Below are 25,396 nucleotides of genomic sequence, written 5' to 3' on the forward strand. Positions count from 1 at the left end.
ATTGGGCCAGTGTCAAAAAAAAACCAACTGAACACTGTTGTGGCAATGCAGGTAACAAGCTTTATATCTGCAGCATCTTTCTTTCCAGGAAAGTGTTGGGACAGCCAAAAATCCAACAGCCCTTCAGCAAACTAGGTCCTGAATTTCTACAGATAGAGGATAACAAAGTAAAGAGAAAAACTGCGATAGTCAGATTTCTTTAAAATATTCTCATTTCAAAACAGGGCCCCAATGAATTAGAAGAACTAAGCCAGGGTAAAGATACTTTGTTTCATTTAAAAAATGATACTCATCAAGCTAGTTTTAAACATTTAGGAAAAATATTCAATATAGACATAGACACACTTCTGTGGCCTGTCTCCAAAAGGTACACCTTCAAAAGTCAGAACAGGAAGATTTGTCAGACAAAAGTAGTTGGTAACTGTTTCAAAAGTGAGTGTTTTTAGCTTTCAAACTGTGAAAATATGAACATTCTTCACCCTAAAGACGAAACCTCTGGCTGTTGCCACATAGCTTTTTCCATTTTTCCATTTCTTCATTGCCTCTTAAAATAATCTAGGCCTAATCGTTCTAAAGGTTTATGTAGGGGCTGAAAGAACCCCATAAAATCTAAAAGGTCAGAAGTTGTCTTCCCAAGACCATCTGATATTAATCAGCTGCTCAAAACCATGGCAAACCCCACATCTGTTCAAAGACATCTCATTTTAGTAAACGGGTAAAGTTGGTTTCTTAGACCAAGAGCAGCTTTGTGCATAGCTGACTTATGTGTCTTCAGCTGCAAAAATGAGTCCTAGCTGGCAGTTCAGCTCCATTCACACAGATGTTTTACAAAAATGGATTTAGCAAAAGAACTACCACCAGCTTGCCCTTCATCTGCCTTCTTGCACACTGCCCCAGGTTCCTCCACTCACTGATGTCACTTCATCCTGCTCCCTTGTAACCCTGCCTCTATGTTAAAGAAGAAAACAGAGTTGTAGCAACAGCCTGACTCTGTGATCCTCAGGCTGACGAAAAGTGACCAGGTGATGGCTCAAATACAAGCCTGCCCTAAGGCATTGCTGTCTTCTTTGACCTTTAGCAGTTATTTCTACCATTTCTACAGAGGCACACAAGTGTGCTAGAAAAATCACTAAAGACTCTGAGTCTGGGCTGCCCACTGTGACTCAGTCTAAGTACTTCCTCCAGTCTTGTCTCCTTTCAAGAAGCTTCCACTGTCAGTGGGTTTGTATGCTGAATCTGTGCATTCATACCCTCCAACATTTCTCTTATGAAAATAGGGATGGCCTAAGGGAAAGAGGGTCATTCTGGGATCAAATCAGGAACTGGGATGGCTTTTGTAAATCTAAGACTGTCGCTGGAAAATAGGGACACTTGGGGGGTCTGGTGCATTTGGTGTGACTGGGTCATCCAATTACTCTTCATGCTGCAGAATTATCAGCCCTTGAAGGTAGCATTCCCAGCATAGGATCTCACATATAGGCACCAGGGGAGGGGATCTATTATACTCCCTCACTTTTTTACGGAGGTAAAAGTACCTCCAGTTTTAATTTGGGTGGGAGGGGAGCACATCTCACTAACTGGGGGATTGGGGGTGCCTGCAGCAGCACATTTTAAAAGATGGGGAGGAAAGCAGCACCCCAAATCCGAGCCCTGTTCCATGCTCTTAAAAATGAGCTATTGGAAAGGGTACCTGGTGAAATAATTCCAGCAGCCTCTCTTGCCACCCCCATCAGGAAAAACACAAAACTAAAACACACAGAAAGGCAGAAGCTAGAAGCCTGATTCTGGGGAACACAGCCCAAACCACAGTAATCAATACCTCCAGCACAAAAAGCAATATTTTCAGAGCAACTGTGCCAAAAGAAATGGGCGAGCAGGGGGTAACCCAGCTCTGGTTACTATGAGAATAAACTAGTAAATCTTGTGACAGTTGTAAACTTGCTCAGTCAGTTAAACAGAGAACAACCTTAATAAACATCTTGTGGGGTGGGTGGAGGAAGGACATGACTGCAAGGCGGGTGGGGAGTTGCATTATTTTCATTGGGCATTTTCTGCCTGGCATTGCACATTAGCTTTTCTTCAATTTAGTTCAATTGGGACCAATATGGCCAAAACTAAGCTTGGTGTAAGTGTATGGAAGCAGTCCTACACATTATTACTCAATCTGCCACATGTCTATCAGCCTTACAGGTTAGTGCCAGGGCCTGATGCCAGGGTTTAAAAAGCAAGTCCTGCTGCACCATAAAGGTGAACATGGCTGTCCCTTTGGAATGAAAGAACATGGGGATTCTGTACTGTACTGAAAACTCTTATAGATCTGAGAATCAGGCTTCATGCTGTCAGATTTGCCATCATCCCTTTAGGTACATCCTTTCACATTTATCTTCCTTTCTGCCAGTCAACAGGATAGAGCTGTTCCAAGCTAGAGATTACTTAAGAGTCCCATGAGAGACCAAACTAGGCCCCCTTTACACAATAGGGCAGCAGCAAACCATTAAAATCATGGCAGGGGGCCCATTTGTTTAGAGCCCAATCCAGCCATCCCTCCACATCAAGAGAAACACAGTCAGAATAACTATTTTTATTTATTGCTTTTATTTATGTATTGGATTTAAAATTGTTCTGTGAACTGGATCGCTACCATTTCTTTTGTTCTCCTGCAAGCTCGTTTCAGGGTCGAGTGAGATTTCCAAAACATTTCTTGTTTCAACAACTATTTTCCATACCAAAACTGGTCACAGAAAAGTAACTGCTACTACTATACTCAGCCATCATCCCCTCCTTATCTTGTGTGAGCATCAGAAAGACAAGTTTGTTGGCTGGAAGATAAAAGCATGGGCCCTAAAGAGGAGAGTCAACAGCAGCCTTACCAACTGAGTAAGGCAGGCAAATTTTGATCTGAAGTGGACTATAACAGAACACTGGCACTGTGACAAAAGGAGCTGCTTTATACTGAGTCAGATCATTGGCATGTCTAGCCCAGTGTTGTCTAATCTGACTGCAGCAGCTCTCCAAGGTCTTATGCAACCCTGGGATTCTCCAGCAGCAATGGCTAGGGATGGAATCTGGGACTTTGCACCTGAAAAAGGTGTGCTTCACTTACACAGGTGCCCTCATACATTCCAGCGCCATTTCCCATTGCAAAAAAAGGGAAAGTTGACAGCTATGGCCATTTCCCAATGCAAAAAAAAGAAGGTTGACAGCTCTGATCAGATTGGTTTAGCCCTGTACAAACTTGACTGGTGAATTGTGAGACCTGATAAAGAGCAATTAGGTTTTACAGTTCTATTTTAGGTACACCCAAGGGTATAGGCAGACCCAGTGGAACTTTCTACTTTTTCTCTTTAAGCAGCATGAAAACACACACAGAGAGACACACACACAGTACAAGCTACTTGTGTAGTTTCAAAGGTGGTTTGCTACATGGCAACGGATGCCTGCTCTTCAAGAAGCAACCATATCTTGCTTCAAGTAGCTCAGTGGTACAGCACCTGCCTTGCATTCAGTAGGTCACAGGTTCAATCCATGGCATCTGCAGGTAGGGTTAGGAAGGATTCCTGTCTGCAGAACCGCTGCCAGTACAGTGTAGACAACACTGTTTACTGATCTAGATGGACCAATGGACTGGCTTGGTAGAAAGCAGCTCCCTACATTCCTAATAAATGGAAGAACCTCTGCTGTGTTAGACCAAAGGTCCACCTTGTCCAGCATCCTACTTCCTATGGCAGACAAACAGCAGCAACTGAGAAGATCACAATCTGGACAATGGCCTTCTTTCATGTTGTCCACCAGCCACTGATTCAGAGGTATGTCATCTCTGAACCTGGAGGCTCCATATGGACTATCAAGGGTTTTATTCTGCTTCGTGGATTTGGTTGAATCCCCTCTTAAAGTTATCCAGATTGGTTGGTATCCCCGCATCATGTAGCAATAGATGTCGTGGGTTAGCTGTGAGTTGTGTAGTAAGTATTTTCTATGGAAAGAGGGCTTTCTATTTACAGGGCATTTTTGTTATGGGGAAGGTGCAGTGTTTTAAACGCGCCCCCCCCCCCCCCCCGAGAGCCTACTCTCTCTTCTCAGCACTCTACCACTCCATTCTGCTACATGCTTAGACCAGGCCATAGAAGACTTCAAGCAAGAAGCAGGGCCTTTCCCACTACAGCCCCAACGCCCAGAGGCACTACGCCTGTGCACATCACTTTTAAGTTTTTAGGGGGAAATGCAAAGCATACCTTTTAAATTTTTGTTTTAAAATTAATGCTGCTGCATTAATCCTGCAGCTGTTGTTTTGTTTTGTTTTGTTTTAATTCCCACATTTTGCCATTTTTTATCAGTTGTCTAATATGCCTTCACCTAACTAACTAAATAAATAAAAGCAGGAAGAGAAAATGAAAAACCTACATGCTCCATTTGCAAACTGTCTCAGTGGCACATTTGTGGTGGTGTCTTTTTTTGTAGCTGGAGAGAGGGCCATGCCTAGGTGAGTTTCTTCTTGGTACACTTCTAATGGGACCATACTGGTGTGTGGTTCCAACATCATCCTACAGATAAAAAGACTTTCCATTGTATGTATCATCAGCATGCACAGACAAATAAGTACATGCCTATTGGATCCACAAAGCAAAGAAGTAGAAGCTTAGAAGAAAAATCCCCACCATAGATATAGTCGGTGCTTTGAATCACATTGGATGGGTGCTAATTAGTGCTAATTAGTGCTAATTAGCTGTCATTTGGGTAAAAGCTATCAAGTTGATCATATATCAGAATTTTCCAGCAAAAGCAGATTTTGTCATTCCTTGCCTACTATATAGTGGTTAGTGTTAACATGTAACCCAAACCTTCATGTGGGCAAATAAACTTATTTCCTCTCTTTTTGGCTCCATTCCAAACCCCTGCTTTTAATATATGATATACAAACATCCCACAGCCCTGCTTTTAATATAAGCATGAGCCAGAAGGGTCCCGAGAGGACTTTCCTTGGGTCAATATTTTGCCATTTATCATTCATGCTTAAATCTATGTAGAAAGCTGAGCAGCTCGCAAGATTTGTGAGAATGTGTACATTTCTTAGAGGGGTGGTGGTAGTGGAAAAAGTTTTCTTCTGAATGAAATTAAGCATATCCTAATAAATAAAATGTGCCTGACTCAGTTCCTATTATAAACTGAAACCACTGATAAATATAAACTGTTCCATGAAACACCTGCAACACAAATTCTAACAGATTTATCATGCCAGAAGCATCCATGAACTAGATGTGGGCAAACAAGGAACACACACAATACCCTCTACAAACACATTGTGGAAAGGAGAGAGCGGAGACAGACGGCAGAACTTTGGACGAGTTGGAGAAGGGCAAGTTAGAAATAGTATAAACAAACTTGACACTGAATAATCAGGGGGCAAAATAACAATACATGATAGAAACTCTTCTGTGATTGGAATGCAACATTAAAGGATCCTTTATTCAGATATCCCCACCAACCACACTCATCCATCGGCTCATCCACAGGAGTAATTCTGCAGCAGCAGCAGCACATTTAACAAAATATACGCATACGATTAGGATAAAAACTTTTATTCACTCACAGCCTTTATCTAGTAGGCTGTATTTACTAGACACTGCAAGATCCTGGTTTTAGTAATAATAGCTCCCCCTCCCCTGTATATTAGCAGGGGCTGTTCACACAAAAAATGTGCTCCTAAATTTGGCGTGAAGAAAACGCAAATGAAACATATCTAAATGCACTTCCTGATGTGGCTTCCCAATATTTTTTTCTTTTCTCCAGGAAGAGAAAGGTGGTCTATAGTGACCAGTCGCAGTGAACAGTAGCCGTGGATACATCAGCAGCAAGGAGCTGCCTTGTTACTGCTATTGTTTACGTGCTCTTTTACAGTGGTACCTCTGGTTACGTACTTAATTCGTTCTGGAGGGCCGTTCATAACCTGAAACTGTTCTTAACCTGAAGCACCACTTTAGCTAATGGGACCTCCTGCTGCCACTACGCCGCCAGAGCACAATTTCTGTTCTTACCCTGAAGCAAAGTTCTTAACCTGAAGCGTTATTTCTGGGTTAGCGGAGTATGTAACCTGAAGCGTATGTAACCCGAGGTACCACTGTATTGTGTTTTGACAGCGTTCTTAATTATTTTCCCACTCTGTAAGTTTTGTTTGAAGGGAAAGTGGATTTTTTTTTTAGAATAGTGTTAACCCTAATAAAATTAAATAAGGAAGATCAGAAGTTTGCTAATTTCCAGCAGAGGAGGATGTTTTTTACCTGAGCCGCTATAAGAGGATGAGGAAGGTGTCCGTCTTGAAAAGCTTTTCACCGCAAGACTCTGGCCTCGCTGCTTTCGCCGCCAAGCTGTCCGGCACTTGGAATCTATGCTCTGCTTGATCCGGTACCAGTCAGACTCTGTGATTCCAAACTTATAGAAAAGGTGACCTGCAAAGCAAAGAAAATGCACAATCCCAAAATCCATATTCTACAGTTTGTGGGCTTCAATTAATGGGCTGTAGATTTAGAAACATGTGATGGCCACCTAAGCCAACTTCTGCCACTTCCATTTTGTACATACAGTGATACCTCAGGTTAAGACCTTAATTCGTTCTGGAGGTCCGTTCTTAACCTGAAACTGTTCTTAACCTGAGGTGCCACTTTAGCTAATGGGACCTCCCGCTGCCACAGCGCCACCGCCACGTTCTCATCCTAAAGTTCTTAATCCGAGGTACTATTTCTGGGTTAGCGGAGTCTGTAACCTGAAGCGTCTGTAACCTGAGGTACCACTGTATATGGATCATACCTGCATACCCAGCACAAAGGCACTCAGAGCTCATATGAAAACATACTTATGTTCTATAAGTTTAGCAATCACAGCTTCTTCCAAAGAATTATGGGAAATGCAGTTTGGTTAGGGCACTGAGAATTCTATGTACGAAATGCCAAGCACCCCTCACTAAACTACAGTTCTCTGGAATGTTTGATAAACCAGTTTAAGCATGATGATGCCTACAGCGAGTTTCCCTCAACAGCAGGGTGCCTTAGATGAGCACCAGGCCTGTCAGAACTGCACACAGTGTCTCTTCTTCAAAATTTCCAGGGAAGGAAATTTCACAACTCTTCTGGGCAACTTCATAGCTCAGTGACAGAACATTTGTTTTGCATATATAATGTCCCAGGCTCTAGTCCAGTTAAAGGAGACCCTGGAGAGAAAATGCAAATCAGAGCATGGGCTAATGGGCCAGACTGAGGATGAGGGAGCTTCTGACAGCTTTGCAAGGTCCTGTACCCAAACACTGCCCCACACAAAATACTCCCACAGTTTACCTGGTGCACATAAAGCAGCTACCACTAGTGGCACACATGACATTTCCTCCACTGCAGCTGCCTCCACATGGCAGAAGAAAGGATTCTCTCCATGTCCCTGCAAACTAATCACCCATCCCATCCTAGCCCAGTATAAAGAGAAATATACTGCCCTCACTAGGCAACAGTTGCAGAACTGATAAATGCAAGGAAGTGCTCCTTGTTTTCAAAAGCAGGTCTTACATCCTGATACCAGCTGAGGGGTCCTTAGCAACTGAGGGGAAGGAGGAAGGAACAGCAACACTGGGCAGTTCTTGCCTCAGCTAAGACTGCAGCCAGCTCCACCAGAGCTGACAATAGTTTAAACAAAGGCTGAGTCTGAAAAGAGAGCAACCACAGCAAATGTGGAAGGAACCCATGGCTTAAGCTTCCAGGAGAGCACCATCAAAAAAATAAATGGAAAACTAATGCATTAGACACAGTCAGCATTTCAGAAGTTCCCAGTTAAAACCCATCTTGCTATTTTAATTAAAGCATCATGTCACAGTACCCACAACAAGCGGGCCAATTTCTTGCTAGAAATTACAGCAGGGCATGTCTCAGCTACATGTGGCAGAGCTACACATTGGAATGGCCAGGATCACACCAGGAACTGAGGGGCCAAGAATTGGATTCCACCATCACACCATACACAGGGAATGCAAAGCATATTTTAAAAGATACTTCTGTTATTTCTTTCCGCCAGAGAAATACTGGGGTGCAGTTTCTGCTGCAGAATTAGATATCAGGAGAGGTTAGAATGAGACTCCCAGGGCAACAGGGAGAGTAGTGAGCTTCCTCCCTTCAGGAAAGGACTGCATATGCTCCATAGAGGTTATCCTTTATACGCAGATGGCAAGGCCAGAATCAGGGATCAGCAGAAGGTCTCTGGTTCAAAGCCCAGCGAGACTTCAGTTAGAAGGATCAGATAGCAGGCAATGGAAGGAATCTCTCTCTGCCTGAGCCCCACTGCTGCCAGTCAGAGTAAACAATAATGGGCTAGAGAGATAAATATTCTGGTCTGGCATAATATTCTTACATAGCACTTTGGTAACCCTTTCCAAAGGATAGAAAATGCTGACAGATCCAGGCCTCATGCCCATATTGAGCATACTGTCCATCTGAATGAAATATAAAATGCTCCCTTGAACAATACAACCATAGTACCTATTAATGCTATTCTGCATTAAGGCAAGTGATAGAAGTTTTTAACATTATGCATGGCATGGAGAAAGTAGATAGAGGTAGGTAACACTACAACTCATGGACATCCAATGACGCTGAATAGTGGAAGATTTGGGGTGGATAACATAAAGGAGGCAGTATGGTCACCAACTCAAATGGCTTTATCAGAGGATTGGACAAATTCGTGGAAGATAAGGCTATCAGCGGCTACTAGCCACAATTGCCATGCTCTGTCCACAGTTGGAGGCAGTAATGCTTCTGAAGACCACTTGCTGGGAACCACAGGAGGGGAGAGTGCTATTGCACTCAGGTTCTGCTTGAGGGTTTCCCACAGGCATCTGGTTGGCCACTGTGAGAACAGGATGCTGGACTAGATGTGCCATTGGCCTGATCCTGCAGGGCCTTTCTCATGTTTTTTTAAACTCAGAATCCTTCCAGAAGCAGCAGTTGGTCAGGCTCAACAGCTGTTACACAGAAAATTACGGTAAGAAGGAACATAGAAGGCAAAAACAAATTATTATATTAAACTAATAACATTTGACAATAGAATTCAGAGAGCAGTAGATAATAATAATAAAAAACAAAGAGAGGCATAAACACGGCTGATGCTGGTCCTTTGCCTGGAGGCTTCAATTCTTCCGTGCTGGTCATGCATCACTCTCATATTGAAATCATTTTGAAGAGTGTAATTGTTAGTGCATTGCAAGTATTTGTTGCCTAGTTTATACCAAAACTGGTGTGGGGTGTGTGTGTGCTTGCACATAATTCTCTTTCAAGGAATCTGAACAACATAGCCATCTAAAACTCACGAACCTATGCTTCATGACATTGTTGACCTTATCAAGACTAGGGAGGAACCTTCTCATCTGCTGTCTAAAAGCAGGTTCATGCAATTATTTGACATTCACAGGAATGCTTCTTCTACATGATGCCATAAGTTCAAAGCAGTGGGCACTGTGTCAAAATGGATTACCTGTGTAATCCTCCCCCCCCCCCCCCGAGTCATAGTGGAATATGATAGAGAACATAACAGTACAATCTTACTCAGAAGGATGTCGACTCAAAAGTAAGCTCCACCAGGGATTTCAGGGATTTCTTGGTATGTGCTTAAGTATTTGAAGGCACATATCGGCCACATTTAGTGGTCTTGCAGACTTGTGTTAAAATTTTGGGAAGAAATGTAGTATCAGCCCAAGTATAAGGGCAAAGAGAAAGAACCAGAAGTTTCAGCAAAACCAGAGAGATTCCAGATGCATATAGGATCACTGAACCAAGGAGAACAGAAGGAACGTCCAACAGCAGAAGACAGAAAAGGAAGACCTTCAACAACCAATGAATATTATGTTTGGTAGTTTCAAAATGGGATTTAGGTGGCAGATGGGAGGGAAAGCTCAAATTATCTAAGGAATCCTGTTTCCACCCATCATTCTGAAGGATGAAAGTGTTCTCAAGCGCTTATATAACTTTTATTATGTACCCAACCTGACCAAAGCTATGCTGCTCTTCACTGACATGGGATCCATCAGGTGCACTTGGTGGCTCTATGGATATGGATAATTGCACCAGACCTTCCTTCTGTCCAATACTACCCAAATTTCCTTTCTGGGGAATGTGAGGGGAAGTAATCATTGGAAGGTGTGTGTGCAAACTCTTGTGCAAGCTAAGCAGAGAGGGAGAAAAACCACAGACTGTACATGAATACACAGCTGTGTGAATACACTGCCTAACTTTCAATGGAATGTACATATAAATGTGCATTCCCATCCCTAAGTGCAACTGGATGAATATGGGCAAAACCTAAAGTGAAATATGAAACTAGCAAAACTTATTTACTTTGTTTGAACCTGCAGCTGGCACTTTTAAAGACTATCTGTGCACAGGCGCTTGCCGAGTGAACTTATGTTGCACATAAAGGTGAAACAGCCAAACAGACTGAAAGTCATAGGATACCCAGTAATGTTGTGTGTATGCAGGGCCACTCCACCCATGAGGCAAGGTGGGGTGATCATCTCAGGCAGTAATATCCACAGGGGCAGCAGATCTGGCCTCTAAGGAATGCATCGCCCACTGCTGCTGCCGCAGCCATGGTGGGAGCAAAGGCTGCAGCATCCTCCTTGGAGGTCAGATCTGCCTCCTCCTCAGCAGCCCCCACCCAAATGCCGCCTCTAGAACAGCCTCTTGGCAAGTAGAAGGCACCACTGCTCTCCTCCCACCCCTAAGAAAAAAAATGGTTGGGGCTGCCTTCTGGGGTCTCCTGGGCACTGCACCCATCCAATGTGATTCAAAGCAGCCCCTGCCCCCCAAATGGCCTTTGATTTCCACTTCAGCCATTGAGTAAGGTTAATTTGATCTCCCCCTCCCCCCCATTTCTGATATTCACCCCTTCTTCCCTAGTGGGGTGAGCGCCAAAATTTATTGTGCCGTGTGTGTGTGTGTGTGTGTGTGTGTGTGTGTGTGTGTGTTTATCATTCCCTATCAAATCTGTCTCCCACAGCTTGATTTTCTCTTTTTGAAAAAATTGCAGGAGATCCTGCCATGTATTTCCTGCTGTCTCATCTAGCTGCACTCTATGGTATTCTCAACCAAGATAAAACACCTTTTAAAAACAAAACAAGTACCTCAACAAACCTATCACTAATGTGCCAGCAACTTGCACATTGTCAAGTTTATGACTTCCCAGTCTGTAGCAATAAATTAGTAAACAAACAATGTTTATATTTTTAAAGGAAACACAATTCAATTTTGGCATCTCAGAATTTGTAGATGGAAAAAACTGAGGAAGATATTTCCACCCCCCACTAATTTGTGTGTGCTCTCGCTCCCCCCCCCATAAATATATATCTTAAAAATGTAAAAGCCTTCTTGAGACATCCTGTTACATAAGCTCTTTTCCACAGCATCACAGAATTCCAGCTGGATGGCAAAAGCCACCCTATGTGCCGCCAAGAAAAACTAACTTAGGAATCAACAACACAAATTTCTCCCCTTCCAAAGGAGCTTGCGGCCTTGGAAAGCCCTAGCGTGACAGAAAACCAATGGATACGTAAAATTATTTACATTTTGCCAACAATGGTACCAGCAGCTTCAACTCTTGATGGTTTAACTCTTTCAGGGCGACAAAGAAAGTGTGCCTGAAAAGAATGGGCAATGCAACTTTCTGGAATTCAATTTACGAGTGTTCATGAACTCATCACTTTCCTTGAATCACGCAATGCATTTTCCAGATGAGCTGTACATTAATTCTCACGCAAGGCAACAGCTCGCATTCAGCGGCAAGACTGTTTTTCCTCTCTCAATGACAACAGGGATTAAGTGATTCCAGGGATGCCTTCTGACTTCTAAATCCTATAAGAGAAAAATCACATGCCAGACACTACAGCCATAACGATCTGGCACAAACCAGGATGCAAAGAAATTCATCCACCACTCTTTTCCCACCTGCTTTTTCATTCACAGAGGAAGGTAAGAATTGCAATAAGAAGAGACCCATCCTGTCAGGCACCCAGTATCTTAGTCCCTGTCCGTCTGCTACAACAGAAGGCAAGACAGGAAGAAGCAGGAGGATGACAAAGTCTATGAAGGACCTAGCGCTGCTTGCTATAAATCTACCGGTAGATCACTGGATGTCTGTGGTAGATCACCAGTAGATTAGTGGCTTCCTCCAAAGAAGCTAAAAACTTTGGCTCCCCTAAAAAAAGCTCAACATCTTTGCCCTGCACCCCTAAAATGACCTGAACCACCAAAAATAGGACTTTCCATCCCCCCAAAAAAGCACAACATCGCTTTTCTCTTCCCTAAAGAAGCTCAACAACTTTTACGTGAACCCCCCAAAACAGGGCATTCCTTCCTAAAAAATGCTCAACAACTTTGACCTGAACCCCAAAAAGGGGGGTAGATCACTGCCAGTTTTTAACTCTGTGAGTAGATCACAGTCTCTTGGGAGTTGGCCACCCCTGCTATAAATCATATGCTCCAAGTTCTGCTCATAGGTATGCAAAAATGAAAACTGGGCAATTAAAACTGGAGTTGTAATACAACCACTTGGATCTCAAATGCACAAAGCATTTGACAGTGACCCCTACCACCTGCAAAAAAATGGGCTTCTTGGCCAGGACCCATATTTTGAGGGGCTCTTGCCTCTCCAAGGGAAGAAATAGCTATAGTTCTGAACCAATGATCAACCGCTTAGTGTCTTTTAAGATATCACTATGTCTACACTGCCAAGGACATTTCACCACTTGGCAGTACGAGCGTTCATTGTAAATTAAAAGGCAGAGAGTTAGTGGCTGGATAAAGTTTTGAATATGGCAAAAACAACTGAAAAAATAGTAGGTTTCCAAAGCTTGAAAGGAACACACTGTTGTACTGTATGTTAGCAAACACCACCATGAAAAAAGATGACCAGCACACATCACTGGGAAGATTGAGAAGGGATGAGAATCCCAGCAAATGCAGAGAAAAGGATGTGCAAACAGTAAAAAAAAAGATGGGCTAATGAGCCACTGTAAAGAGGTTGGTGTGGGTGTCCAACTAGTGGGACAAGCAGAAAATAAGAGACTCAAAATTACACAGACACCCCTCAGAACACATCCACATGATGTAGCTGCTTTACCATCAAAGCAGTTTTCACAGAACTGCAGAGATATGAGATGGTGATGAACAGATCCAGGAAAGCATAACAATGCTGTTATGGCTTCCTAGATTTTGGTCAGGTTCTGTATTAATGGGGCTCAATCCCTTAAAAAGATCTCCAGTACAAGGACCACTGAAATAAATAGAAGTTGGGTAAGTATTTTTCTTCCTCTCTTAAAATACTAGAACTCAGGGTCATCCAATGAAGCTGATTGAAAGGACACACAAAATGCTGCATAGCATACACTTAACTTATCCATTTGAGTGCCACATTTAGACAATTTCATGGAAGTCGAATGGTCGATTCATGGCTCTTACTTATGATGGTTAAATGGATCCTTCCTTTTAGAAGCAGAGTATCTCTAGGAAACAACTGCTGGGGAGCAACAAGAGAGTGCTGTTGCCCCCATGTCTACATGGTGGGTTTTTTCCTGGAGGAATCTGGTTACCAAGAGAACACAGGATTAGATGAACTCTGCTCTGATTCAGAGGGGCACTTTTTAAGTTATTAAGAGCACAGTGGTGCTTATACTAAACCTGTATTGATTACCTCCTTGGAACAGAGGAGAACCTAATTTAAAACCAACTGGGACAGAGCACTGAAGAGCAAATGAAGCCACTTTGGGACAACGTCGCTGGTGAAAAAGCCACTTCCGCCCTTGGGCAGGAGGTGGCATTGCGGGCGTCACGATCCGAACACGCGCGCAGGGGATGATACACAGCCCCTGCACGATTGGCCAGATTCCCGCTGCTTCTCCCCGAAGGCCGACCAATTAGGTCGGCTGAGGGGAGGGGCCAGCAACCCCTTTAACTGGGGACGGCGGGAATCCTTCCCCCTCTCCTTCATTGCCCCCGTGATATACAAATTTTATGAATATAAATTATAATAAATGTTTTGGAGCAAACCATGTTTAAGACCACTTCTTTCCATTTCTTGTTTTTCTGGGAACTGAGTGGCTTCTTGCTATAATATTCTGCATGATTTAGTGGAACAATATTCTGTTTGTGACCAACAACCAAGAAGACTGCTAGTAGGAAATAACTAGAGAGTTAAATTCATTTATTTTGCATTCTTGAATGATGGACAGCCTGTGGTAAATGTGCTGGGGGAGGCAAGGGTGCAATGCACCACTGCCAGTTATTCATTTCCTTATACTGCTCCACTTGTTTCAAACTGCAACTAGCCAGTGACACCATATGGAAGCAAGAACAGGGGGGCAAAATGGGAAGATGCCAGGCAGTAACGTTTCATGAGTTTATATCAAGATGCCAGTCCATATGGTTTTCCTCAGAACTACAGTTGGAGAGAACATACAGCGCGATCCTGAGCACGTTCACTCAAAAGCAAAGCCCACTGGATTCCAAGGGGTTTTGGCATGCAGAGGGCTGCGGCCTTCATCATTTGCATCTATCTTTTCCCCTCGCCTTGAAATGTGTGACTGCCTCCCTCCATATGGCAGGACTGAACTGATTTACAAAGAGCTGTTTGAAACTGAAGCCAGGTTCTGGCAGCTTCAATAAAGAGGAGAAAGTGTTTGCAGAGAAGCACCACAGCAGCAATCCAGGCTCCTACTTCAGGGCAGTTGGCTGTACAGATGTTGGAGGAGGAGTTTGGATGCTTCAGTTCTGGACATATGGACCAGCTGACTCCTGCAAGCCTTGGAGACTTCCTCTTCTGAACACACCAAAGATGCTATTCACAAAACACTTGGGCTGTTTTATGCCTCATTATGACATTGCATATTTGAAAGAATTAACTGCAAGAAAAGCAGAGTTCACAAATTTTGGCTGACCTTAGTGGCCAACACCAATCTGTGGTCACCTAGACCTTGACCCTGATACACGAGGGGAAAACCTTGTCCAAACATGCAGCAAAGAATCAGCGACACTCTCTTACTACCATTGCAAACCCCAAGCTTAGAGCAGGGAGTTGTGGCACTGGTTTGTTCCTGGAATTGTGCTGTGTGGAGATGCAAAAAACAAGACCCACCTCCCTCTCCACCTCAGACCTCCAAGTACCAGAGATGTGTAGTGCCAATACAAACCCCAGGTTTCCAGGAAGGGGTAGGAATGTCCCCACAATTGCACCCAGTGCCTCTAAAACACAGCCAACTGCATAACAGAGAAATCCCTGCCCCTGCCCCCGCCCCCTTTCCAACCCCAAAGATGGGAGTAAACATAGGGCATGGCAAGCTTGCAAAAAGGTGGTGGAGCACTCACCATGGTAAGCAAAATTGTAGATCCCTCAGAATATGTATAGAGAATTGTAGAGAAAACATTATTTATTACCGGTAAGCCTGTAATATTAGAAATGGTTCCACACACATCCAGCAAACCTTGTTGAAGCTAACCCACTCTTGCCAGATTTAGAATGTCAATGAAAAAAATCACAATTAATTTTAAGTACCGGTATGTTTTCAGCATTCATGTTTCTGGGCACTCAGGTATAATTTCATACACTCCTGTTATTTAAAGAAAGTTGGGCAGGCAGTCCCCAAAGTAACTTTCAACAGCTCATCTGGTGTGAGTAAAATAAAGATTTGTTCAACAAGTTGGTTAAGGATACTTAACGAGCATTTGAGTAAAACAAGATAGCAAGTTCAATATGAGAACAGCTTTCATTTTTTGTTCTGCAGATGGAATCCAAGTGTTCCGTGCACAGTTTTATTAGTGGTAAGGCTCAGAAATGGCAGGCACGCCCGTTTCCTCTGGCTCAGCTTGGCTTCTTATTACAGTTCATCAAGCAGAGGCTGTTGTGGTGAACCTCATCAGTTTCCAGATTTAACACCTGGCCCAGGGATGCTTAGTGGAAAGCAAGGGAGTAGGAACAACTCCCCAGGTTAATAGCAGAAATATGAACATTATGAGTTACAGCATGTGCACAAATAGATTTTTATTAATAGAACTCTAGTTGAGCAGAACATGCAACAAATGTTTGGACTTAATAGAAACTACTATCAAGTGCAGAGCAGAGAATGAGGCTGATACTCGGGTAATTGGAAATGAATCTAACTGAAACTGTGATGCACTCAAGGGACTCTGACCTAACAGCCCCTGTTTTGGGTGAAATGAATATTATTATTATTATTATTATTATTATTATTATTATTATTATTAGCCATCCATCTGACTAGATTACCCCAGCCATTCTGGGTGGCTTCCAACAAAACAACTGAATGAAGTATACAGCTCACCATATATTTGCTATCTAAACTTCTACTGACTGGCTTCTTATATTACAATGTACAGAAGAAACCTGGATGGTGGGCAAATAAACAGATGGACAATGTCACAAGATGGGAGAGAACACTGAAGTGAATATTCTATCAAAAATCAAGCAGGATTCAAATGTGTTCCCCATTAAATCCATTTGGGTGGTCTGCGACTTAGCAGAAAAGGAATAGGGTACTTCATCACACAGGAACAGCTCACACCTCTTCACTCCCAATCCACTTGACATTGTTTTCATATCTCTAGGACAGCTTGCCTATCTGTGAAAGCCTTATCTTTTCTATTGTCAGCTTTATACTATACAATTCGATCCTTCAAGATTTTCCCTCTTCTTTTTTATGCTATCCTGATGTTTTAAACAAGATCAACATGAGAAGGAATAGTTCTATAGTACCTGCAAATCATACACCCTTAGATGAAGTTCATTCTGATTTAACAGGAAGAACGTAGAAGCTTATTTTCCTTGTTCTATTTTGATAGGGTTGCGTAATCTGAGTTTTAGGTTGCAGCAGTCTGTCTGGGCTACTTTAAACACTGATGGGTTCCAGATGAAACACACCCAATAGCAGATGAATTAAGCCGATAACAGGTTCAATATAGAGGGCCAGGCTGTTACACTCTGTTTGACATTATACAGATTATTATTAATAATAATTTTATAAAGATGCATTTTAAAATTTGCTATTTTTTTCTGCTGTGCTAACAATAGCTGTTCTGTGCTTCTGGTGTCCACTTCTGGAATTTTTCAGCACCTTTGCCAAAGGAGTTTAACTTTTTGTAAATGTCCCCTGGGGTGGATGCCAAGCATGGCTATCCTGCTCTTAGTGCCTCAAGTCATGCTCCCCGTAACACCCCAACCTCTCATTTAATATACCCTTTCCTACTCCTTTGTTATATTGCTGAAGAAAGCAAAACTGCAACACCACGAGATAACTACTCAGAATTTGGTAAAACTTACAACTGGTGATTTCAGGATCCTCCACAAACTCCCCCACCCTTTCCCTTTTTGTTTTGAAGACCTCTGAAGTATGTATGCCATGTACAATAGGAGTGACCTTTTATATCCCGAGGAAGCTGTGGCATTTTGCCATGGCCCATCAATCCTCTATATTGGCAAGGAGATAATTTAAAATCTCAGCATTATTTGTTAAGCGACTTCTCCTGTATCAGAAGCAACAACAATTCCTTATCAACATCTGCTTTTCTAACTAGCATATGGAATACTTATCTAAGCATTATTTATTTTAATTTAAAACATTTCTGTCCCACCTTTCAGTACAAAAATACGTAACATACACCAAAGGGAAGCAATAAAAAAAAACCAAAAATAATCAGCAGTCAGAATAGCTGTAAATAGCAATAAAACAAGAAGAACATTAAAGTAGTATATATAATAAACTGTCAGGATAATAAAAATATCTTCACCTGATGCCTGAAAGCTAATAAAAAGTCAACACTGGGTGAGCATTCCTAGAAAGACCATGCCTCTATTGGGGGTGCTTCCACAAAGGCAGCCCAGCACCTGGAAAAGAGCCACTGACACAGGCCTTAGAGGATGGTTAGCTACACTTGGGAGCAGGTGGTCCTTAAGATACTCCAACCCCAAGTTGCATAGGGAATGTATCATTTTCTTTAAACATTGAGGCTGGACATTTTTAAAGGCACAAATTTGCAGTGGTTCTTGTCAAATATCAAAATATCCAAGCCTATATTTTCAATTACACATATACTCCTAACTGCTGCCTATCAGATTTCACCCCCATCCCCAAATCCCCTTATTTTAGTAGCATTGATGTAACGAGTTACTAAAACCATACTGTTTGTCTGAATCATACAGACATCAATTAATTGCCCCAAAGTTTCTCTCTGCAACCTCCACTGCCATTACAGCAAGCAACCAAATGAAAGCATATACCTCAAGAAGATAAATGCTTTGTGGGAAAGCTTATGCAGTATATCAAGAATTTTTAATAAGCATATTTCCCTGAGTTTGGAAAGTGTGGCTTCAGAGTACTATATACTTTTCAAAATATTTTCTATTAAATACAGATTTGGTTGGGGGCTCTTTTCCCAGAAGAAGAAAAGGGACAAAAATCTTTCCACTGACAAGCTGAAAGAAGAGACTTGAGTAAAAGGCGACTTTGGCAATCACACTGTGTGGCTGGCATTTGGTGACGACATTCACTCAGCATCCAAGCTGAAAATAGCATGGTGGGAGTGCCGTTCTAGAGAAAGGTGTGAAGTAGGACCAGACTGACCCACATAAAACTTGAACATGTCCCTTATGGGTCAGGAGGTCCAGAGGGGGACCAGTACAAAAGAGATTCCTGGGAATTATGGATGCTTCGACTTCCATAATATTCAAGTGGTATTTTCAGAGTTGCTGGTAGATCTCTCACTGCCCTTGAAAATGGTATTCGAACCAAAAGTTGTAACCAGAAATCTTCCAGCACATGTTGCCAGATCTCTGCTGTCTTATTCCGAAACCCAATGTGCATGCAAACTCAAACGTCTGATGGAAACAGCGGAGTATAGAGTCCACATACCAAACCATGGCTTGCGCTAACCGTGATTTAGAACCCAAACCATAGTTTTGAGCTTCTAGTCTGCTTTCATTTTCCCTTCTATCAGCACTCAGTACAGTGGTACTTCGAGTTACAAACACCTCAGGTTACAAACGCTTCAGGCTACAAACTCCGCTAACCTGGAAGAGTTACCTCGAGTTGAGAAGTTTGCCCCAGGATGAGAACAGAAATCGTGTGCCGGCGGTGCAGCAGCAGCAGCAAGAGGTCCCATTAGTGAAAGCACGCCTCTTGTTAAGAACAGTTTCAGATTAAGAACGGCCCTCCAGAACGAATTAAGTTCGTAGCTAGAGGTACCACTGTAATGGCTGAAATTATAGTTTGTCAATGGAAGCATCACACCAAACATTAGTTAATATATGGATAACAAGCCCACTTCAAACCATGCTTTTTTATTCTAGTTTGCTGCCCAATTACAAACTGTTGTTTACCAATTCAGACATCATAGCAAAACAAAAAAATCTTCATTAACCATGGTTTGGTGTGATGTGCAAATTTACTTTGTGGTTTCCCTTTTCCCTGGGGCAAGAATGGGGAACCTATGACCCTACAGATATTGCTGGACTGTAACTCACATAATTTCTCCTATCATTTCCCACCCTGTTCTAGGATAATAAAAGAGCCATGGCGACCTACACTGAGGAACTACAGTGGATATGGGGCCAACAAATACACACAACAATTACAGGGTGGAAGTGGGAGCTATGTGCTCTTGAAATTCACCCTCTCCCTGTGTTGCCTTATCAGGTAACAGACTGTTCCTTGTAGGCGTTAATCTTTCTCCTCTCTTGATTGCTTGGGGGCATTCTAGGCACCCCTGTAAAAACCTGAACCCTACCTTCCAAACCTGACTTTGCATTCTTCTTAACTAGCAGAGATTAACCACCTCCTAAGTATTCATTCTTAGTTGGACAGAAAACACAGATTTCAGCTCTTAAGAGGGTTTTATTGAAGTTGTATGTCAGTTTAAGTTTTTCCTTAAGCAGAGGAATATATAGTTTTACGAGCAGCAGTGAAATTTGCTCTAGTTCTGTGCATTTCAACATGAGCAACATTCAATCTTTTGAAATGATGCATGTGGAAAACAAGAATTAAATGAGCTTGTCCTGTTTGGATCTCTGTTTCTGATCAGCTCAAAACAGAGAATGTATCTGCTTTGACTGCTTTGGCTGCTGTTTCCAATCTGTGGCTATCCTGAATACTTGAGCAACATCTGTGTTTTGAGATGCAGCTATTATTACTACTAGGTTCCATTTTTTCAATCACCTCCTCCATCAGGAATGTGTGCTACACCTGGGTATGTTCTCTAACTGCAAGCTAAAATGAATTCAGAGTGACACCATAAACCAAAACAGGGGTTGGGATGTTGCTACAGGGGAGCCATTGAGTGCATTTCAATCCTAATTGGTCCTTGAGGAACTTGCCTTTAAAAGAAGCTAGCAAAACATCTGCCTGGAGGTAAGGGGAAACAAACCAGTTTCCAACATCTGCAAAAATGGAGAGCTGGAATCTGATCATCTGAGGCAGCTGAATCCTTTAAATGAGATTCACTGATTTCAGAAATTACAAAGCAAACCCCCTGCATAGCCACCAACTTCTGATGCTTTCCACAGCAGCAGGTGGGAAACTGATATGTCATGTATGCCCAGACTGATGAAGTCTTTGGTCTAGACGTCAGCCACACAATTGCTAACCCATAGCACACATCACCGCAAGACAGAGTTCATCTCAAACTTCCTCCCAGTCAAGTCTGATACATCTTCCAAACAAATTTCAGTGGGACTGGTGCAGAAATGTCAGAGTGGTTCTGGAAGACAACAGCCACTCTGTACCATCATGACAGGGCTACTGGCAAAGGTCCTCTGTAAGCCTGGACCGTACAAAATACTTGGAAAGAACCCACTGAGCAACACAATAATCACACATGAACACACCACACACACAAACAGAAGGAAATAGGAAAACATTCTAATCTATATTTGCTACATATCTAACTTCACTTGTCTCTCTGAACTGTCCAAGAACAAATTGTAAAGTATGTACTAATGGCAAGAGTTCCAAATTCCTAAGGGAACGTATACTTACAACGGATGCCGTAAATCATAAGAGGATCTAGTTGTTTCTTCCCATGCTTCCCCTGCCCTGAAAGGTTGGAGATGGCCTGGATTTCCCGGTGAAAGAGATAATCAAGCAGCGTCAGCGCCATCTTCTCAGCGGTGCGGCAGTTGGTGCTAATGTGAAGCATGTCCGCTGGTGTGATGGGGCAACGCACCCGCATCTCAGGGTTGATTTCATCTCCCAGCCACGTCCCACTGGGATAATCCTCTAAAAAAAAACACATACAGGGTATTTTATATTACATTTTTAGAGAGTAGCCAGACTCTTGGTATTTCCCACTCCCCCCCCTAGAATTTTTGGGAAGCTATGATATTGTGCGAACTAATTAATATTTATTATTCTTGTTTCTTGCATTTCTATCCTTCCTTTGCACACAACTGTAGATCCCCAAACTGGGCAACAACAACAAAAAACTCCATGTAAAATTATTTTTAAAACATTTTTAAAAAATATTGTGTCCCACAACATATGTAGGGGCACAGGTTCCCCAGCCCTGTGCTACATGAAAGAACCACAGCAAGCTTACATGCTCCCCCTCTCTCTCCTTGCAGCTGCAAGGAGGTTAAAAGTTTCCACTTTCACTTTAAAAAGTATTTTCTGTAGTGCCTTAACTCAGGGAACCACTTTTTATTATTTATTATCATTATCACCGGTGAGAATAAGACACACGGGGACAGAAGTAAACTTGGTGAATTCTGCATAACACATTAGAAATTTGAACTCTTTGCAGAGTGACATTTTATAAACATTCTTCAACCAGTTCAATGATTTACAGCATGTCTACAATACACTAACATCCCAACTACTGAAAACCACTTTAGAGATAAACAGAAGTCGCTCACTGCTCAGAGCTGTCTACAAAAAACTGATGGAATCTTAGTCAGCAAACGTAAAGATATGAGTCACAACAGTTGTGGGAACAGGACTGTTGACTCAGCAGGAGCTGGGAACAACTTGGAAAACGCAGCATATGAGCAGCAGCAAGTGGCAATTTACTTGATTAATTACTAGCAGGGTTTATTAAAGGAAGTCACTCAACTGGAACCAAAGCTCCCAAATGGAAATGGATTTGCATTTTCTTTCAGACTTACTGAATGGGAGCCTGCATTATTTCCTAAACACGTCATTTACCAAATCAGCAGACCCCAGCACTGAAAATGAATCGCCATAGTTCATCTCCCAAGTGCATCTGAAGGCTGAGGTCATCAAAAGGAGCAGGAAGCATATTTTATTATGATGGCAAATAATACTTATAAGTGGCAGGGGCAGAGGAAGAGGAAGGCTTCTTCTCAAGCTACAGACACAGCAACTTGGCTTTTATTTCAAGACCATGTCTTATTTTGCACACTCATAAACTCATAAATTAAAAATATTTTAATATAATAATAATAATAAGTAATTCAGCTGAAGAAATATGCTTACTTTGTTTGTCACAATTTTGCAAAAGGAGTATACATAGGAAATCTGGTTTTTTTACTCCAACTTTATATTGTCAAGACCAAGATGCAGAATGAAGGTCTATGGCAGAGCCAAACTCGCATAACTACCACATAACAAAGTCTTCCTAAGACCAAAAGCCACAAGGCATGCACCCCTTGGACACTGTTTTCTCTCCGTCCTACAGCTCCTGCTATTATTACTTTCTTCTTTCTCCTGCCACCTCCATACCACTGACACTGTCCAATGCCTATTTAATAAATTTGATTGCAGTTGACTGCAATAAATTGATGATGAGAAAAGCTTGCTCAAAATGCTCAAGAGACTGGAGGTTCTCCTTGTAATGAACGGCTGAAGTATTTAGGGGTCTTTCCCCCTAAAGTTTGTACAGGGGGTGGGGAGAGATGATTAAGAGACATGATCATGTTTTTTGCGAAGTAATGCATGGTATGAGGAAAGAGGATCAAAGTTCTTTTCTCCCTCTCTAAAAATACAGTACTAAAATTTAGAGTCACCCAATTAAATTGACTGGCAGTAGTGAATTCAGGACAAAAAAAAGTATTTCTTCAAGCTACAGAACTATCTTATGTGATTCACTGCCAACAGAATATGTTGGGCTGCCAATGGCTTTAAAGGAGGATCAGATAAATTTAAGGAAGTGGAGAGGTCTTTCTACAGGTAACAGACCTGACAGCTAAAGTGGAACCTCCCCCCCCCGCCGCCCCCGCCCCGCTTACAGGTACCAGTAGTTTCCCTCTAAATATCAGCTGCTGGCGGTAGCGGGAGGCAAACAGGAGCAGGGAGGAAAACAGCCTTCATCTGGTTGGACATAGGTAGACCACCCCATAAACACCAAGTCACAAATTCCTGTTTTTCATGCCTATCCTATTTGAAGGCTTTAAGCCATGCAGAATTCAGATGGGAGAGCCTTTTCCAGGCTGAATGCACATGCATGACCCCTGAAAAGCACGATCTTTATTTCCTGCCATTGGCTCGAGTTAAATGGCCTGCATTCTGTTAGATAGCATGCCAGGAAGAAAGCAATAAACGTCTAGCCCAAGAGGCAGGCCTGATGCTCAGGATCATTTGTCCAACACCTCATCAAAGGCACAATGATGTAACTATCAGTGGATCCAAGTTTAACACAGGTGAACTGTGATAACATGAAATGCTAAACAGCTTTTGAAGTCTTCCACTAGATTTTTTTTGCAGGAATTGTTTTTTTAAAAAAAAAAAAATGCATTCCTCTCCCCCTCAATACCTTTGGAAGCCAACATTTGGACTATGTTGGAAAGGGTGCTGTGTTCAAATCTATTAATCTCATCTCTCCATCTGGATAACTGGAATATTAACAACCTATCTTGGAGGGTTGTTGTGAAGAATTAAAAAAATTGCACCATCCAGCCACTGATTTCAGTGGAAGAGAGTTACATCTGCTAATGTTCTTCAAACTATTCTAAAAACCATTACTGATCACTGGTGTTTTAGGCTAGGAGAGTGCTATCTACACCACTGGTTCTTTGCTTCCCCCTCCCCCCAGCCCAAGCCAGAAATGACCAGCACTGAAACTACTAGCTTGGTCAAGAAATCCCCAGACCACTTGGACTGGTCACAGAGATGGAGGTGGCTTCTACTGGCTTCTTTTGCCTACCTTCTCCCTAGAGGAAAGCATAATAGTTAAACCAGTTTAAATCCTGTGTGCATTTGCAGTGTAGTTATAACTGCAATAATATACTATCACTGCCACTATTTCTTTGCTACTTTATCCTGAAACTTTCAATAGCCTCTCTTTGGCTCAGTTAAAACAAGATTGGCTCGAACATGTCACACTCTTTAATTTCCCCACCTCAAGAAAGCTGGAATCGAAATTGAAGTCTTTCCTGACAGCAGACAGGGCTGGAAAATGCCTAGAGTTAAAAAATGCAGCCTGACATAAAAGTGGTTTTCTTTTTTCCAGCCCTCAGTCACTTCTATGGGAACTCGCTGCTCAAATTATAGGAGAGGAGGGAAGACTTCTTCCCTTTTTGTAAAAGGAACACATTGTTTGATCTCCTCGGCTTAGGGTACACAAGCTCCCAGGATGTACAAAAGACACAAGGCATACATGAAAAGCATGAGATAGATGAGGCATTCCAGCAGGCTCTACTATCTTTAAAGCATTTCATTAAAGAGGGAGGAAAGGCAAGCATCATTTTAATGCTTGCCTATTGCGTGTCAATACCCGATCCCTCCCGTGGTGAAATGAAGACACAGGACACCAAAAATAAGGTTAATGGGCATAAAAGGCCACAACTTTATTGGTTACGGATGTTGAGCGGTATTGGCTTAGGCATTGGAACTAACTAACAATATCCGACTCCAGCACGTTGTGCTGGCAGTCCAAGAAGGGTTAACCACCGATGGGTGAGAACCCTGCTGCTGCACATCAGCTAGGGACTCACCCAGTGATCACCGGACTGGGGCGTGCCTTTGGCCCTCGCCCACCGTGGCTTCGGACAGGGACACGCCCCCCGGACTCATTTACTGAAGTACCCTTCAGAGCCTGGGGGGAGGTGATGGCCGAACCTCCCCCCCCCCACCGAGATGCTAACTGGGGATAATCCAATGCCTAACCGCCAAACCAAAGTTGTGACGAGTTGCTACGAGGTAGGCGAAAACCACCAGGCGGAAGCCAATTTGCCAAATGGAAAAAGTCCTACCAGGCCCCTTAACGGCGACCAACCGTAGTCCATAGCAAGGTCAAAGCACCTGCCTAATGGGACACTAAGGGGCGCTACCTAGAGGGTGGGAGGGTGGGGAACCGCGCAGAAGGGGCCAGGAAAAGGAGCAGGCTGAGCCCTGGTCGCGTGCTGGCTTAAATTGAGCCAG

General features: G+C 42.7%; 1 protein-coding gene across 4 annotated transcripts in view; it reads right to left on the bottom strand.

Moving 5' to 3' along the window:
* BANP (BTG3 associated nuclear protein) overlaps positions 1-25,396 on the bottom strand; it is a 152,773-nt gene that overhangs the window by 75,721 nt on the left and 51,656 nt on the right. For 3 of the 4 annotated variants that reach the window (XM_033157013.1, XM_033157012.1, XM_033157014.1), the window contains exons 7-8: positions 21,059-21,298; positions 6,276-6,443 (exon numbers count right to left, since the gene is read on the bottom strand). In XM_033157013.1, the coding sequence (XP_033012904.1) occupies positions 6,276-6,443; positions 21,059-21,298 (408 nt within the window). The remainder of the gene's footprint in view (positions 1-6,275; positions 6,444-21,058; positions 21,299-25,396) is intronic. The other variant, XM_033157016.1, reaches the window with a different exon arrangement.

The sequence above is a fragment of the Lacerta agilis genome, chromosome 8 (assembly GCF_009819535.1).
Source record: "Lacerta agilis isolate rLacAgi1 chromosome 8, rLacAgi1.pri, whole genome shotgun sequence".
NCBI lineage: Eukaryota > Metazoa > Chordata > Lepidosauria > Squamata > Lacertidae > Lacerta > Lacerta agilis.